The 13,789-nt window shown below is 40.1% G+C and overlaps 1 protein-coding gene across 13 annotated transcripts in view; it reads left to right on the top strand.

The window, feature by feature from the left end:
• Positions 1–13,789, top strand: part of dlg1l (discs, large (Drosophila) homolog 1, like) — a 199,981-nt gene that overhangs the window by 125,421 nt on the left and 60,771 nt on the right. For all 13 annotated transcript variants that reach the window (XM_036555831.1, XM_036555828.1, XM_036555825.1 and 10 more), the window contains 2 exons: positions 7,104–7,154; positions 12,268–12,392. In XM_036555831.1, coding sequence (XP_036411724.1) covers positions 7,104–7,154; positions 12,268–12,392 — 176 coding nt within the window. The remainder of the gene's footprint in view (positions 1–7,103; positions 7,155–12,267; positions 12,393–13,789) is intronic.

The raw sequence follows: 13,789 nt of genomic DNA, 5'->3' as shown, positions 1-13,789 counted from the left end.
CATTTGTGAATCGATTCAGAATCGTTCACGTCCGCATCGCGCTGCATCTAAGAATCGATTTTTTTCCCGCACCCCTAAAATAATATGATATAATAAAAACTTAACACTTTACTTGAACTCATTTACATTACATTGGCATAACCATGCCATAAACATGTCATGGCTGCTGTCATATGTGGTCATAAGTTGTCATGTGCGGTGATAAAACATTTGGTGGGTGTTTAACTCACCACTTTTTAAAGTACTGTGGGGGCGATGCACCACCAACTTGGATCGAATTCATGCAGCTTATTTTGGGGGTAGAGAAAACCCCCCCAATTGCACAGACAACTGACCCAAAACTGCCAAACAAATTAAAATCTCCATTGCAGCTGGGGAGCAGGCGTTCCCATGCATTGAAACTTGCATGATTTCATGTTCAGAGAGAGGACTATCGCAGTATTTATGACCTCTTTCTCAGTTTCTGCAGTTACATTATGTAAAAGTTCATTAAAAATCAGTTGCAGTACTTTTTATTGCTGCTTTGCTAAAAATGTGATATTCTAGAAAGATGTTAGATGACAAAGTTAGCATAATGAGTGGAGCTCATTTGGAGCCCCGAATGGTCAAAAACACAACACCGATGCTGTTGATGAAGCCTTTGCTTGTGTTTAGCGCTAACCTCTACAATGTAGTGTTGAAAATTAGTTTTAGTCAGTCAGTCAGTCAGTGACTCTTTACTTTTTGTTTAATTTTATATTTTTTTAAACAAACCTATTCATTTTAGCCCCACCAGGTGTGGAACTGTGACATCAAAGTCTGTGTTTAGCTGATTTTTTTAAATGAAAATACGTGAACCTGTCTTTTACAGAGAACACACCCCTGCACATTTTAATACACAATTACTAACTCGTTGAATTTAATGTATTGGGGGCAAAAATTAAGCATAAAATGTGGCCTGTTCAAATGTTATGGCATGTTTTATATTTATAATTTTCGCTGCTGTTGGAACAAAACCTCATATCTCCATTTTCATGATGACCAAAAGAAATGGCACAGAATTACTTGGAAAAAAGTCTGGTTCCATTGACTTACATTAAAAGTAAAGTATGTTTTTTGTGATATGTTAAACTCAGCCAAGAAATAGGAATTATAGAATAAAACCACTTCTACTTAGAAAGTACTCAAAATCTGAAATCTAAAAAAATCTGACTGATTTGACTGGCGGTCGTCCACCTTCTGAATACGACTAGCTTTAAGTCGGAGGTCAGCAGGATATGCTAACGGCCTGTACTGCGGTGCTGTCCGTGGTCCTGAAATCAGGACTTGGTTAGCTTCAGCTATCCAGCTGCTTCCTATTCTCTCCTTCACTGTGTTACATAATCAGTCAGAGCTGGGCTCTCCTGCAGCCCCGGGTCAGGTACCCGTTACTTTCTCGTTTTGATTGACGTGTGGCAGATAAATGGTCACTTTGACTGACGCTTATTCCAGCCAAGGAAACAGCAGGGAGTGATTCAGGATGCAGAAGAAAAGACTCTGAAGACTACAGATTATGCAACTAGGCAGAACATTTAATAGACGTTTTCATGATACATGATACATATTTCAGTTTGTTTTTTGTAAAATCCACCAACAAAAATTTCACATTTAAAAAAGGCTTTGATTTTGCTAAAATAAGTTATTTGAAGGGGAATTCTGACAGTCTTTCAAAATCTCTGTATAATTCAGTGGTTGGGATGTAAACAGAGTCATTCAGAGTGGTTTGATGTGAAATAGTTCATTGTAGAGAAGCTTAAGACTCTTTACAGTGGTGCTCTTGTCTTTAGAGTGGTGGTGATGGGAACCAAGACTCACTGCAGAAATACAGGCTTTTTATTTACTATCCAAAACCAACAGTGAGTGAACTAATTCAGGAGTCTGAACAGTTATCCGTGTTTTCTAAGGAGAGTAAGTGAAGGTCTGCTTCACTTTCACTGAGGAGGTAAAAGCGTGCTGCTCTGTAATGGCAGTGCTCTGTGTAGATTGCTCAACAGCTCAAAGCCAAATAACATCAAATATTTAAAAGGAGTTGCAGGAGTCTACGGAGAGTCTTATTTCTTGTTTCTACATGAATCTGAGTTAATGCAAATGAGAATCTTTGATCATTTGGTCTGTACTAGAGGTGTGAATGCATCAGTGCATCATGATGTGCTTTAACGGAAGATGAACTGCATTCATTTTGGATTATTAGAATTACTTACAGTCGATTATATTAATATTCTCATCCCTTATTTTTGGCCCAAATGAAGTTCTTGGGACATTCATGTATCGCGTCTTGTTTTTCATTCAAACATGAGATTTAAGTAGTTTAATATCATGTTTTCATAATGTTTTGAATTATTATTGTATCTACAGTAAATAGCAACACTGGTCAATATTTTCATTTTTCTTAAAATATGTCGACCGATGTTTGAAGTCTCTCTCAGTATTTCACTACTATGGGATTAAGAGTAACTCTGAATTATACCAAAGTATAATTAATTAATTAATTTATTTATTTATAATTTTGTGATACACAATAATTTCCTGAAGAATTGTAATCAAATTGTTTTGAAATCTAATGTTTACATGTCTGGTTTGATTCTTGTGCATGTTTAAGCAATAGAAACATAAAATTAGTCTTACACCGACATAGAAATCGAAATTCAGGACACACTTTGTTGTAAACTGAAACCAAAAAAGCTGACAAACAAACAAAGTTTACATAAAATAACCTTCTTCCTAAAATGATTACAGTATGTAGAATACAGCATAAGCTGTGTAAACCAACTGTGAGAACAGTTGATCATGCAAGACAGTTCTTTTGTTTTTTGGGATATCATTTTTGTCTGTTTATCATTAGTCTGCTTTTTTTTCATCATTTATAAAACTGAGGCTATGAATGGCGTCAGTGGACTTTCTGCTTCTGTTGTTTTGCTGTGTATTAAGCTGGATGTCGTGTCTCCAAGTTGAATCAAACCTGTAATGGAGAGGTATTTGTGTTTTGTCTCCTTTTGATACTCTACATAAACAGATATTATAAATAGCTTTTCTAATGTTGCTCATAGAACTGAAATACAGGGAGATTCAATATGCTCAATATTGTACATCACCCTCCTGATGAGAGGTTGAGTGAAGGGGTTCGGGGGTCTGCACCCGTAAGTTGCAAACGGAGGTTAAACGTTGTGACGGCTGTCCGGCGCCTACCTGATCGCTCCGACGCAGGGGCATCCCGGCTTGTTAGAAGCTCCACATACTGAGGAACACATTGCATGTTGTTTCGTTCAGATTGCTTCATCCTAGCAAGAGTCATTACAGAATATTCGGGGCCTCTTTCGAGTGAATCTCCCTGTAGTTCCACACAGTTGACATTTTTCGTGTTAAAACGCGTGTGCTTACCGGTGCAGGAGGGCGGAGGGAACATTGTTTTTATCACTATTTTCAATACCTAAATTTATTGGTAAAGTGTCAGATTTTGACGTGCCAATGCTTTTTTTTATTTATTTATTTATTTTTTTGCTATTTTTTCTCAACAAAGATGGTCAAAATAACCAAAAGGGCTCAAAACTGTTCTGTGGTTTTAATGTGTCTGTTGTTTAAATGAAAATAAAAGTGAGTTCTGCTTGCCTGGCGCCGCCGTCAGTACTGACATGTGGTGCTGTTGGTCGTGACTGACAGCTGGCAGCAGATCCAGGGAGGCGTTTGGTGCGAGTGCGTGCACGTGAGCGGCTCAGCTGCTGTGCTATCATTACTGTCATTAGCTCCTGCTCTGTAATGGCTTTATCCTCCTGCTATTGTGGAGCGAGCCTGCTGCTCTGATTTCATTAATATCCCTCTGCCTCAGCGTGAGCTGAAACTCATTTGAGCCGTTACAGTCGCGCTGCAGCTGCACGCACATCAGGCTGGGCCTGCACGATACATCACTGACAGGGATGCGCGATACATCGGTGGCAGATGTGTTATAGGAGTCATATCTGAACTTAAGGTTTTCTTCAGGGGCTGTTCTGTCTCAGAACTTCCTGCACCGCCAGGAACGGCTTCTAAAAAGTGTGTTTTAGGCCAAAGTCTTCTCTGTACTATTGTATAAACAATCAGGCATCAGGCAGTGAATTCATAACTATTTCAAGCAATAACTGTCTGTAAGGGAGATTTTAGAGGCATTAAACTCTTCAGACGTCTGGTTCCCATCACCAGCACTGTGAACAATGCTGACTTGACATCAAACCACTCTGGATGACTTTACATGTTTACCTTTTAATTATGCAGATTTTTTGAGAAGTTGGCTAAGGAGAATTTAATTTCTTGCATCTGTATGAAACCCCTGTGTGGTGTTGATGTGTTTGTTACTCAGTGGTCTGGTGACCCACCACATTATTGTTTTTTAATCAATACAGCCAAAACAGTTTATGTAAAAGTACCAGATGTTTAAATATCACAAGTGTCCAGCGTAGCGTTCTCCTTTAGCAGCTGTAGCCAGTCAGCAGCCTGTCCATGTTGTCCACCCTCACACATACACACACACACTAACAGCAGGCCATGCAGGAGGAGAACAGAGCGAAGGACACAGCACCTCCACACTTTTACTCCCCGCAGGTTCACCCAACACCACATGTGTAATATAAATGTGTGGGGGGTGAACAGAGTGAAGACACTGGGTTATTTTATATGTTCTTCACAGAAAATGAGCAAAGGCCAATAATCTGAGGTTGAAATAATAATAAATCACATTTTTTCTTTTGTAAACATTGAAAATGGGTCCTACAGACCTGAACAACACACAAGGGTTAAATTAGAAGCCCTGGCGATTAGTACAGCTGTTTGCAATGTATGGATTATTTGCATTATTTTGGTATGTATTAGTGGTGTGTTGATGTATTTTTGTTGAAAGTAGCTGTTTAACTGCATGGACAGCATCCTGTGATATGGCTTTAATCCCTCCATTAGCATGACCCATCACCATCACCTCTCAGTGTTACCCAGCCAGTCTCAGTAATTAGCTGATTTTAGTGACTTATAATGACCTCCTTAAAGGGGAATTCCACCGATTTTTCAAAATCAAAGTCCTTCTGAGTGATTTGATGTGAAATGGTACCATTGTGGTGATAGGAACCAGGGGTTGCCATGTCTACAACGCAAATATAACCATTTTATTTATTATCCAAAACAACCAGTGAACCTGCATGCATCTTGAGTTGTTATTTGTGATGTTGATGATGGTAAAAGAAAAAAATCTGTTGATCTGTTTGTTTATTTTTTGCTTTAAAACACCTCTCCGCCATGAATGGATTCAAATAAAATATTTTAGGTCAACAGTTTCAATCATAAAACAATGTCTCGGACATCAGGCTGAGTATTCATAACCATTTCATGTAAGACCTTTGGGTGAGGGAGATTTTAGAGGTGGACGTCTGGTTCCTATCACCACCACTGTGAACAGTGCAGCCGGTTTCTCTGGAACACAGCGTCTCACACCTGACCACTCTGAACGACTTTACATCTTAACTATTTAATTAAGTAGAAATTGTGAAAAAATGGTGTAATTTCCCTGTAAAGCTGAGGAACGCAGTATATTTGCGTCGTGTACGTGTGAAAAGAGCGAGACTGAATATTTTCTTGTTTTGATATTCTAATGAGACGTGGCTGATGCATAGGTGTCTGCATTACACAACAGTGCTGCTCTGCATTGCTGGATTTCACTGACTACATTTGAGCATGTTTACATAAATCTCCAATTTTTAGCTGCAAATAATTAGCACGTATTACTGCTATAGAGCGGTAGCTTGACCTCGAGGCACCGAAGGCATTGGATGCTCATTTCATAAAAGCTGGAGTAGCTGGCTCTTGCTGTCCGTGTGAGTCATTCGGCATATTAATGCATCTGTAATGGGCAAAATAAGCAGGGAGCTGTGAATATATTAGACATGCAGTATTTGATGGACAGTTAAATAGGAATTCACTTCTGTTAAAGACCCTGTCTGCTGCAGGTGTACGTGTAGTGGGCTCTTCCAACTTGGGCACGAATATTATTCTGCTACACTCACTTTTTGGCGTGCTTGAATCTATATTTTGCGACTTTAAAACAAGACAATGTTGATCCTGCTGCTTGAATTCTCTCAAAACTGAGGGAGGGAATGATGTTTAACTTCGTCCCCAAGAGAAAACTTCATAATTATACTTCTTAATGGTTTTTAAAGGGCCCGTATCATAGAAAAGTGGAATGAAAATGTTATGTTTTAAAATGTAGCACTCCCTTCTTAGTGCATACGATTCACATGTGGAAACTAAGCTGGAAAAACAGCTCATTTTGAATTCATTGTTTTTGTGATGTCACAAAAAAATCAGCACATTTACATATCGCCACCTGCAGTCCGGCCCAACCCGGCCCAGTCCACTCTGAGGTTATATGAAGTGTTTCAGCGCTGACTGCTTTTGAATGAGGCACAGATGCAGGGCAGCCAATCAGGAAAGAGTCGATTTACATATATCATATGTTTTAAAGGTACAGTAACAAACACAGCCTGTTTAATTCCAAAGGAGGTTGGAAAATGGTCATGTAAAAATGAGTTATGATTGATATATGAAGCGACACAAGTTATAAGTGAAACATACAAGAAAAAGGAATTAGGCCCTTTAATGCAGTTGGTTGGGTCATGTATTCGTGTAATGCATGCTGGGTATTGTAGTGAAAAGACATTTATGAACAAACTGATGAGGCTGAGCGATTCAGTGATTCACTACAGGACGTTACATAACACAACAAGTAACATGTCGCTGCTGTCGGGAACAAAACCTCGTATCTCCAAAATGGTAACTTTACAGGAGAAGGAAAAAACCTACTTTACTTTTAATGTAAGTCAATGGAACCAGACGTTTTTTCCAAGTCATTTTGTGTCGTTTCTTTTGGTTCATTCATCATGAAATTTACACGCAATGTGAATGACAACAGAAACTGAAACTGAAAAACAAAATTGGGGATACGAGGTTTTGTCCTGAACGGCAGCGACATTAGACTCTTATTTGGGCCAGAATGTGCCGGTAATTGTGTAGAAGTTGTGTCTAATTCAGTTACTAGTGGCAAATCTAACTGTCTTTGTGTTTTCCTCCAGGTGAACGGCACAGAGGCGGACTATGAGTACGAGGAGATCACACTTGAGCGAGTGAGTCTGTTTTGTATTTGTATACATTTTCACACTGGTGTACTCTCCTATTCCAGCCATTGACTGACCGCAAAAGCCTCGCCTCAGGCTTTATTGACCGACTCTCCTCGTGCTGGGGCAGCGCAGCCTGCAGCTGTGTTCATCACATTCCGCTGATTGATGGGAGAGATTGATAGACTGTGATTAGGATGATATCTCTTCTAATTGAATTTATTAGCATGACTGGCATCCAGCGTAATATCCAGCGTGGTCTCTGACAGTAAACAGCAGATAATCCCCCCGCCCCATCACTGAGAGCTGCTTAACCCTTTAATGTTCTGCTCAACCATTTGGTGACCCTTTGGTAGACGTGAATATTTAAAAAATTGTGGGGTCAAAAAAAAACAAAGAAACAACACTAACACAAAGAAAAATAATAAAAAAAAAAAATTATTATTGCCCCAAACAGAAAATACAAAAAATAAAATTCCATTGCTTTTTTTCTTGGTGAGGACATTAAAAGAAGACGTAATATGTTTTTGATCACATCTCACATCGTATTTAACTCTTTTTCCCATTCTTGATTTTATCTCATGTGACACGTCATTTAACAGTTAGAGGTTGCTGACAGTAGCATGAGTATGGTGTAAATTCATATCAGCTCATTCTTACCTGTTGCTGAGTAACTCAACCACTAAAAGGGCCATATGAAAAAATCTCAACAAATCAGTGGCCCAGCTGTGTTTTTATTTTATTTCTACTTAACATTTTTATGATGACCTCAACTGGCCATTGTTTATTCACAATAAGCCAAAACTACAGCGGCAAAAAATAGGCACTGAATACTTGAACAATACTTGAACGACTCAAAAATAATTTTAAATAAAAACTTAGTTTTTTTCTGCTGCAGAAAACTGTTAAACCTCTTTAAATGTCCTCAATGTACAGTAGGTTTTTAAAACTGCCCATTCGCTTGAACTGGACACCTGGCGTCTTTTTTATTTAAATTTATTTATTTATTTATTTTTTGTTCTTGTGGTGCTGTCCCATAGATAATTGTTAGGGACGGGGTGGGAGCACACGTTAGGTTGCAGTGCATGCTGGGAACTGGGCTAATATTAATAGAAAATTTAAATAATTTTGTGGGCCGAATAGGATTGCGCCACAGGCCTGACTTGTCTGCCTTGTGTTTGACACACGGGGTCTAAGCTGTCAGTCTACACCACCTTTGTGTTTTGAATCTAAATCTAGCTCGTTAATTGAATCTGAATTTAATATGCAGTTCATTACATATATATGGATCATAACAATTATCTACAGATATTGATAGGAAAATATAGCGCAGATGATTAGATTTGGCTGATATTTCAAACCAGCATTTGATGGTAACTTTAATGTGCTTTGGGAAGAGCAGAATGTTTAGGTGAAACTGCACTAAAATAAATATTTGATGCGTTTATAACTTTATAAATTATATTTCTCCATAATGCTGGTCCAGGTGGACCCAGTTAGTACGTTTTATAGATGTTTATATATCTGCATTGGCACATATGGGTACGAAAAATATCAGATGCTTCATCAAATTCGCTGCCATTAACAGATATGTACAAAACAGGTATGGGATTTATTGGAGTGGCTGATATGTACATGAAAAATGTTGTTTATGGTGGCATTACTATTGACAGATATATATGTGTGTGTGTGTGTGTGTGTGTGTGTGTGTGTGTGAAAAATATGAAATATATCGCCATTTAACAGATACATACATATTGATATATAATATATAAATATTGGATATATCACCATCACCTTTGACAGATATATACGTGATAAATATTAGATACGGTCATTGTATGTAGCAGCAACAGTGAACGATTTCCATTACCAGTGCGTTCCTAATGACTTGCCTAATGTAATTAATTTCGTAATTCAATCCAGCACCTTAAAATTACCAGACTTATTATATCCTACGGCTTATTATTCAGTACCTACAGTCTGCAGCGCAAACTGGCTGTTATTCTTAGAAGTAATGAATGTTGTGACCCCATGCTGGACCTTCGCCATTTAAGGGTTATGAAATAATTCTATGATGTTAATCAAATGTATAGCAAAATGACAGCGATATCTCTAGAAGTTAACATCTCTCACTCATCTCTTCCCAAATAAGCATCTATGCCCCAGTCCTGAGCAGAGGCTCTTCAGACTGCGAGGCTCTGCAGTGCCCCCTCCTCCTCGCAGAGTTAAAGCACAGTAATTAAAATGCCAGATGTCAGAGGCAGTAGAGCCCAGCCAGCCGGAGCGGCGCTCTCCAGCCGCACAAACATGCCTTATCTCCACCGTTACCGGGGATGAAGGAAGAAAGGGGGGGAAAAAAGCGCACCATCTTGCCTTCTGCAGCTGAGACTTAATCCCCGACTGTGCCTGTGGCTCTCTCTCTCTCTCGCTCGCTCTCTCTCTCTCTCTCTCTCTCACGCTCGCTCTCCCTCTCTCTCCCTCCCCCCTTCGTCGTCTTTTTGTGTGACCCAATTGAGCATCGCTCTCTCAAGTGCGCATTATTAACTCGGCATAAATAAACAATGCTCCTCTCGGCTGGCTGTCACGCCGCTTAACGGCCGACTCATCTTCCCAACAGCTCTGCCCTGCTAAACGCCGAATTGACTCTAAAGGTCCAGAGTTTCCTGCACACCCCCCTCGCTGGTTTTGTTGCTTTTCGTGATTGACTGGTTCTGTTGAATCAGCACTCTCTGGATGTCGGCCCTGTCGCCAGGTCGCGAGTTTGATCCCCAGTGATGCCACAGCCGTCTGTGGCCGCCAGCCCAAAAGAACATAATTGTCCTTGCGTTCTCTCTCTAGGTGGGTAGGATAGTCCTCCCTCTCCCCCAGGGTTGCCAGGTGTCTGGTTTTGGACCTGTCTGGTTTTGAGGCCCATGGTCCGCTGTCCATTGTCCATTTGATACTCTCGACCAGACATTAAGATGTCCGATGGAGTCTCTCTCTAAATGCAGTACATCAACTGATGTAGATAAAGTGATGGTCTAGACCTGTCATTACGTCTCTCTCTCTCTCTCTTTCCCTCTCTCTCTCTCTCTCTCTCTCTCTCTCTCTCTATCCCTCACTCGTTCTCTTTCTCTCACTCACTCGTTCTCTCTGTCGCTTGTTGGCTCGCAGGCTTTTGCAGGGACGCACAGGTAGAGATTTCCATGGTGGGAGTGGCTGCTTTCTGCTTTTCAAACCACATATAATGCATTAAACAGCATGTTACATTAGTACATCGTCTATTTTGAAATTACTTTATTTAACTGGTACATTAAATGGTATAGGAGTGTTCATATTGAGGCGCAGCCTGTGTGTAGCTGGTTAGGGAACCAGCCTTGTGACCGGTAGGTCGCCAGTTCGATCCCCTGAGCCGACAGTACGTGACTGAAGTGACCTTGAGCAAGGCACCTAACCCCCAACTGCTCCCCGGGTGCTGTGGATAGGGCTGCCCACCGCTCCGGGCAAGTGTGCTCACTGCCCCCAGTGTGTGTGTTCACTAGTGTGTATGGGGTGTTTCACTGCACGGATGGGTTACAATGTGGAGGTGAAATTACCACTGTTGTGGGACTAATAAAGGGTCACTTAATCTTACTTTTTTTTAAAAGTTATGACTCGTTTAAAAAGAACAATTTCATATTCATCTTTATCTTATGCATTGATTAGCTTACAGACAACAGAGTGAATAAACACTGGGTTATTTTCTCCTGGTTTTATTTGTGTTGCACAGTGCCAGGACAAATAGTGGACTGGAGAATATATTTGTACAGTGGTAAGAAGTTTGACCTGTAATGTTGGAGTTATTCGTTTATTCTCTTTAAGTATGAAGAAAAATGTAAAAACAAACAAAAGAAACACCACATTTATTAAAACATTCTAAACACTCAAAAAAAGGATGGAAAGACATGATGAAAGACCCCCCCCACCCCACCCCACCCCCACAAAAAAAAAGAAGTGCTGTGTAGTTTTGACATAGTTGAAATGTGACACCTCCACTCTGTCCACATCACTCAACGTCTGTTAGCTAATGTATCAGAATTAGCAGTTAGCGTTCTCCTCCAAGCGTGTTGAGCTGTCCAGTGACATCGCATTAACCGCAGTTTGAAAAGATGTGTTGACGCTTCACGTATGTCGGAGGAAGTTGGCACTAGCCTTCACCCTCCCAGCTTGGAGCATCGTGTGATGGAGACATCTTATTTGGCAACGATTAAAATTGGAGAGGAAAAAAATAAAAAAGCTATTTCTGTTTTTTGGAATACTGTTAAACCTTCTAAATGGCCAGTGGCTTCAGACGTTCAGTTCACACTCATAACAACGGTTTGCATTGTTATCCATGTTGTTACAGTCTTACACAAAAGTTTGGGCACTGCTGGTCAAATGACGTGTGTTGTCGATTTTTTTTTAAAATGTGAGTAAAGTAACATCCTCCACAGGGAACAAACATAAACATGGTATTCTTCTGTAGATTTTTAGTGCAAGTTTTTTGCACATGCCACAATTTCTGTTTTTATATTTTTCCTGTATGTGAAATTCAGCCAATAAACAGTAATTGTGTATTAAAATGTCCTGAAGTGTGTTCTCTGTAGAGGATGCGTTCACTTATTTTCGCTTAGAAAATAAACAAAGCAAGGAATTTGACCAGGGGTGCCCAGACTTTTTCACAACATTGTACTGAACAATAAGCCTTAAGATGTAATGCGCCTGGGAGTTTAAGAGGTTAAATGCAATGATTAAGTAAACTGTTGTGTATTGAATTGACTTTCTGTTTCATTTATATTGAAGTTTAAGTTTATATTTCCGATGTTTGGAACATGGCAAACACTTCAAGCCTGCAAGACCACACAGCAATAACCGTCCATCAAATTCAGTATATCAAAATATCTCCTCTTCTACTCACAAACATTAAGATAATGTGGATTGAACGTTTACAGTCAGCACCTTCTCTGCTTGTTTAGTGAGTTACCGAATAAACAGTAGAACTAATTAGAACTACTTCTGTTGGTGCCAGCAGTAACTGTAGCGTCCAGGGGTTAAAGCCAAGTGCCTGAGGTGTTGTTCCAACATTGCTGTGCTGTTAACCTGCATCTCCTCGTGTGTTCAGGGTAATTCCGGGCTGGGCTTCAGCATTGCAGGCGGCACGGATAACCCTCACATCGGAGAGGACCCCAGTATCTACATCACCAAAGTCATCCCAGGAGGCGCTGCAGCTCAGGACGGGAGACTTCGGTAAGGCCGAGCCTTCAACAAGCACACCTTCGCTCCAGATGCTCTGGCCTGTTGTTTGTGAAAATATGATATTGTTATTGTGAAAAATCATGGCCCTATCCCTTGTTTTCGAGTGTCACCCTAACCCCTTGGAACTGAGTTACAAGGGGTAGTGGTTGAAATCTTGCCCTACGAAACGGGACCCTCAAATAAAAAAAACATCAATTCATTAACAGCTACTGGCGCTGCTCTGTAGGCGACCCTGCCAGTCTGCGGTGACAGCAGAGGAGGGTAAAGTTCAGCTCCTCGCTGCTGGGCTTTAGTTACATTTAGTGCATCATATGCTTTCAAAGACGGGGGAACAAGAAAATGTATTATTATTTATTAATTCTTTAGCGATATGAACCTGAAGTCAGATATTCACCAGGTTCTTGTTCGAATTTTCCTGTTCCATCTTAAATGGAGCAGCAGTTACATTCTGGCACTTCAGGCGTCAGAACTGCTGGACTATTTAAGGTGGAGCGGGAAATTTAGCTAGCTAGTTACAGAGACACTAGCATGCTATTAGCAATTTTTATGCTTGTTTTGACGAAAACGGCCATAATACATTGAAACGACATTAAACTAAGATAATTAAACTGGTTATCGTAATTTTTTAACGGAGAAAATTCTCACATCTGTGGGTTTCTTTGGTCTCTTGTGCAGCCATCTTACTAGTTTTTCTTTTTTTCTCATAACACTCCGTTTGGAGGGCCATGTAGCCCTAACAGTGCACCCTACACCCCTAGACGTGAACGCGCAAAACAGGGCTAAGGGCAAAGTGTTGGGGCGAGGGGTGAAATGGGACTGGGCCCATGTCACACTGTGTCACAATGTGCTTTTCTGATCATCAGTCATCAGTACATTAAGGGGAATTACACTGATTTTTCAAAATTCCTGCACATTTAAGATGTGAACAAAGTCATTCAGAGTGGTTTGACGTTTAGTGGCTAGTTGTGGAGGAACTTACAGACTTCCTCACAGTGTTGGTGATAGGAACCAGGAGTCAAGATGTTTATGGCACAGATATAGCTGTTTCTTCTATGTATCTGTTCTGAGTTTAACACGTGTCCTCTGAGTTTTAATATGTGATGTAGATGCATTCTGCATGTTTCTTTCAACCATGAATGAATTTTTAAAAATATTTAGACCAAAATCTTTTCTCAAAAGTGTCATAAACAGTTCCTAAGGCATCAGACCGTGTATTAATAGCCATTTCATGTATAACATTCTGTGAGGGAGCTTTTAGAGGCATTAAACTCTCCAGACGTCTGGTTCCTGTCACCACCACTGTGAACAATTCTGACTATGTAATTCTTTCCAGAACTGAGAATTTCACATCAAACTGCTCTGAATGACGTTCACATACATTTTTAAAA

The sequence above is a fragment of the Colossoma macropomum genome, unplaced genomic scaffold, assembly GCF_904425465.1.
Source record: "Colossoma macropomum unplaced genomic scaffold, Colossoma_macropomum, whole genome shotgun sequence".
Lineage (NCBI taxonomy): Eukaryota > Metazoa > Chordata > Actinopteri > Characiformes > Serrasalmidae > Colossoma > Colossoma macropomum.
This window is presented reverse-complemented; position numbering and strand designations above follow the sequence as displayed.